Here is a 4,693-nt window from a genome sequence, read left to right as displayed (position 1 = left end):
TCATGGGGCCTGAACTCTGGTCCTGGTGCTATCAGCTCTTCAGCTCAAGGCTAGCGCTGTACAACTAAGCCACAGCGCCATTTCCAGCTTATGTGGTGCTGAGAAATCGAACCCAGGGCCTCATGCGTGCAAGGCAAGCACTCTACCACTTAGCCACCTTCCCAGCCCCTCAAACAACCAGTTTTATGGCGTGATTTCTTTTTATTTAACTTTATAATATGGAAAAATGAAATATCAACTAAACTGAATGATAGAATGACAAATCTTCATATACTAATCACACAGCTTCAGTGATTATCATTTTCTGCCAGTCTTGTCACATTCCTATTCTCTCTTCTTTGCTGCCTCTTTATGAATATTATTTCTGGACAAAGCAGTATATCTCAGCCCGAAGTGGCGCTATGGCTCAAGTGGTAGAGCGCTTGCCTTGAGCTGAAAGCGCAGGGACAGCGCCCAAGCCCAGAGTTCAAGCCCCACGACCAACAAAAACAAAACAAAAAGCAGTATATCTCCTAAAAAAATCCAAGTGGCAGGGTTGGGAAGGAAGATGGCTCAGTAGAGCGCTTGCCTTGCATGCCTGAGGCCCTGAGTTTGATTCCTCAGCACCACATAAGCAAAAAGAAAAAAGCCGGAAGTGGCACTGTGGCTCAAGAGGTAGAACGCTAGTCTTGAGCTGAAGAGCTGAGGGACAGCGCCCAGGCCCAGAGTTCAGACCCCATGACTGGACTCCCCCCAAAAAAAATCCAAGTGGCTTTATTTCTTTATTTTGCAGTACTGAGGATTGAGTTCAGGGTCTCATAATTACTAGATAAACTTTCTACCACTTGAGTCATATATACAGACCTTTTGGCTTTTCTTTTCTTTTCTTTTTTTTTTTTTGGGTCCAGTCGTGGGGCCTGAACTCTGGGCCTGGGCGCTGTCCCTCAGCTCTTCAGCTCAAGGCTAGCGCTCTACCCCTTGAGCCACAGCGCCACTTCTGGCTTTTTTCTTTTTTCTTATATGGTGCTGAGGAATCGAACCCAGGGTCTCATGCATGCAAGGCAAGTGCTCTACCACTGAGCCACCTTCCCAGCCCTTTTCATTTATTTTTTTACAGTCTTACAATACCAACCTAAGTCTATCCTTGAACCTCATCAAGGTTTATCCTCCCAAGAAGCTGGGATTACAAGTGTGTCCCATCACTATTGGAATTTTTTTCTTTTCTTTTTTTTTATTGTGAAAATACTGTATAGAGGGGTGTTGGGATTTTTTGTGTGTGTGCTGGTCTTTGGTCTTGAACCCAGGGCCTATGTTCTGTTCCTGAACTTTTTTGCTCAAAGCTAGCATTCTTTCCTTGATCCACAGCTTTACTTCTTGCTTTTGGTGGTTAATTGTAGGTAAGAATCTCATGGACTTTACTGTCTGGGTTGGCTTCAAACCACAATCCTTAAATCTCAGCCTCCTGAGTAGCTAGGATTATAGGCATGAGCCACTGATGCCAGGCCAAAAATAAGAAATTTTGATGTAAAAGATTTCTAGAAAGTTCAACAGAATGATTTTCCCTTAAATGCTTTATAAATGCCTTTTTTGTATTATTCCCATGTACACTTGGATCCTTCTTAGTTTTGTAATGCTTCATCTCATTTCCAGCAGGGGGCACTTGAAGGCTGGAAAGATGTACTTACTAAAAGGTATGATTAGTTAGTTCAGAGAGGGCTTGAATTTATATTGTTTCCCAGATTAATTCATCTCCTTTCATTCTCTTCAAAATATCTCTTTGGTGTCTCTAGATGTAAAGCTAAAGCTACAAAAGTCCTGGAAGTCCTGGTTGATCTACGTGTTTGTTCGTAGAACCAAATTTCACATGCACACTACTGCTTTGGAGTTTAGGCAGCGGAGCATTTTATGGTGAGTGTGCTATATTGTCCCACAGACTGGAAGTCATCTTTTTACCTTTCTACCTTGAAACCATTTTAAAACAATGGGTTAGCCCGGCGCTAGTGACTCATGCCTGTAATCCTAGCTACTCAGGAGGCTGAGCTCTGAGGATCATGATTCAAAGACAGCCTGGGCAGGAAAGTCCGTGAGACTCTTATCTCCAATAAATCACTAGAAAACTGGAAGTGGCATTGTGGCTCAAGCGGTAGAGCGCTTGCCTTGAGCTGAAGAGCGCAGGGACAGCGCCCAAGCCCAGAGTTCAAGCCCATGACCAAAAAAAAAAAAGTTAAAACAATGGTTTGTTTTGTTTTTTGGGATTGAACCCAGAGCCTCACACTTACTAGGCTAGTATTGTATCCCTGGAGCCATCAAGGATTTTTTAGTTTTGCTGGTCCTGGGGCTTGAACTCAGAGTCTAAGAACTCTCCAACTTGAGCCATGCCTTCTCTTTTGACTTTTTGTAAGTTAATTGGAGATCAGGGTCTATGATTTGTCTATGATTTGGCTGGCTTTGAACAGTAACTCCTCCAGGTTTGAGTCTGAGTAACTCAGGTTACAGGCCTGAACCACTAGTTTCTAGACTGAACTGTTTATTGATAATTGGTTTCTGTTATTATTGTTGTTGTGATACTGGGGCTTGAAATTGGCCTGGGTGTTATTCTTTAGCTTTTTTGTACTCTACCACTTGAACCATAGCTCCACTTTTGGCTTTTTGGTGGCTAATTGGAGATTAGAGTTTCACAGACTTTTTTTTGCCTGAGCTGGCTTTGAATCTCGAACCTTAGATCTCAGACTTTTTCATAGCTAGGATTACAGGTGTGAGCTACCAGCTCTTAGCTTGATTGTTGGTTCTTGTTTTATCAGTGGATCTAGTAGTATCAGTCTAGAGATGGCACTGTGTGAGAGAAAACTTGAGCTGGGGATTCGAGCCATAGCACCTAAACTGCCCTTCTCTGTTCTGGGTAGCTTTTTCCTGACTGATTCCATCTCTGATTTGGTCTTTTAGGGTATGGTGGAGCAAGTGGAAGCAGCAACTAAGACAAGCCTATGTGAATCACGCTCTCCATGTTACAGCTGTGAGGCACAACGCCCTGAGCCTCCAACTGCAGGTACGTCCAGTAGACTTGGACTTTGGTGTCCCATCTCTGTTCTTAGTAGGAAGCTATCCTTCTCTTGCTTTGTGTTGGACAGACAGGTGAAGTATGGAAGCCTGGGCTTTTGAATAGGCAAATGCTGCTGTGGGGAATCTACTGTCCACCATGTGATTCTTATAATTTGTAGAGAATTCTTATCATTGTGGGACTGGAAGGGATTTGTGAATTAGTCAGACTGCTTTTGCTAAAAGCAGTTTATTTCCTCTTTACTGTTTTTTTCACTGCAGATTAGTAATGCAAGCAGAAAAGAAACTAAAGTTGAATAGAAAAATCAGTTTCTGTTTCTGTATAGCTTTATTTTTCTTACAGGCTTTCATTGGGAAAGCCACTAGCTTTGGGTTGATTGAAAAGGCCTAAAGACTCTAGAAGTACATTGCAGTAAGATTCCAATGACCTTTGATAAATGTCTGTGGAATATTTATAGGTGTGCCAAGTTTGTTGCACAAAATAGAACCCAGAAAAATACCTATTAGTAAAGGTTTCAGTAGTATCTTTTTAATCTGACAACACATTGCTGGCTATGCCAGTATATGCAGATCATATGCAAATTGCATATATAGGAACTGGAGATATAGTTCAGTGGTAGAATACATGCTTAACATGTGTGCAGCCCTAGATTAAATCCATAACAGCCGGGCGCCAATGGCTCATGCCTGTAACCCTAGCTACTCAGGAGGCTGAGATCTGAGGATTGCGGTTCAAAGCCAGCCTGGGCAGGAAAGTCCGTGAAACTCTTATCTCCAATGAACCACCAGAAAACCTGAAGTGGTGCTGTAGCTCAAGTGGTAGAGCGCTCGCCTTGAGCTGAAGAGTTGAGGGACAGCGCCCAGGCGCAGAGTTCAAGCCACATGACTGACTAAAATAAAATAAAAAATAAATCCATAGCAAGAACTCCCTCTCTCCATAATTGTATATACACCCACCTAGACTGGACTAAAGATGAACAAACTTGGGCCCAAATTTGTCCTACTGCTGTTGTTTTTGTTTTGTTTTTTGTTGGTCCTGGGGCTTGAACCCTGGGCCTGGTCGCTGTCCCTCAGCTCTTCAGCTCAAGGTGAGCGCTCTACCATTTGAGCCACAGCACCACTTCCAGTTTTCTGGTGGTTAATTGGAGATGAGTCTCAGGGACTTTCCTGTCCAGGCTGGCTTTTTTTTTTTTTTTTTTCGGTCGTGGGCTTGAACTCTGGGCTTGGGCGCTGTCCTTGCCCTCTTCAGCTCAAGGCTAGTGCTCTACCGCTTGAGCCACAGTGCCACTTCCGGTTTTCTAGTGGTTTATTGGAGATAAGAGTCTCACAGACTTTCCTGCCCAGGCTGGCTTTGAACTGCGATCTTCAGGTCTCAGCCTCCTGAGTAGCTAGGATTACAGGCGTGAGCCACCAGCGCTAGGCTCCTTTTTATTATGAATATTTTTAGTGATATTAGAGATCAAACCTAGAGCCTTGTCTATAATAAGCTAGTACCCTATCAATAAGCTACAACCCCCTTGCAAGGGTCTATTAATTGTTTATTATGCCCATTACATGAGTAAGGCACAGTTTATTTACTCAATTACTGATGAACTACTGGCTACCTCTGCACTTTTTCAATTCCAACAGTACTACAAAGATATTCTTTTTTTTTTTT

General features: G+C 43.0%; 1 protein-coding gene across 1 annotated transcript in view; it reads left to right on the top strand.

Moving 5' to 3' along the window:
- Positions 1 to 4,693, top strand: part of Sfi1 (Sfi1 homolog, spindle assembly associated (yeast)) — a 63,062-nt gene that overhangs the window by 17,015 nt on the left and 41,354 nt on the right. The window contains exons 6-7 of the mRNA XM_013014252.1: positions 1,770 to 1,887; positions 2,923 to 3,025. Of these exons, the coding sequence (XP_012869706.1) occupies positions 1,770 to 1,887; positions 2,923 to 3,025 (221 nt within the window). The remainder of the gene's footprint in view (positions 1 to 1,769; positions 1,888 to 2,922; positions 3,026 to 4,693) is intronic.

This window comes from Dipodomys ordii, unplaced genomic scaffold (assembly GCF_000151885.1).
Source record: "Dipodomys ordii isolate 6190 unplaced genomic scaffold, Dord_2.0 Scaffold23, whole genome shotgun sequence".
Taxonomy (NCBI): Eukaryota; Metazoa; Chordata; class Mammalia; order Rodentia; family Heteromyidae; genus Dipodomys; species Dipodomys ordii.
Note: the sequence above shows the minus strand (reverse complement) of the source record. Positions and strands in the feature narration are given on the sequence as shown.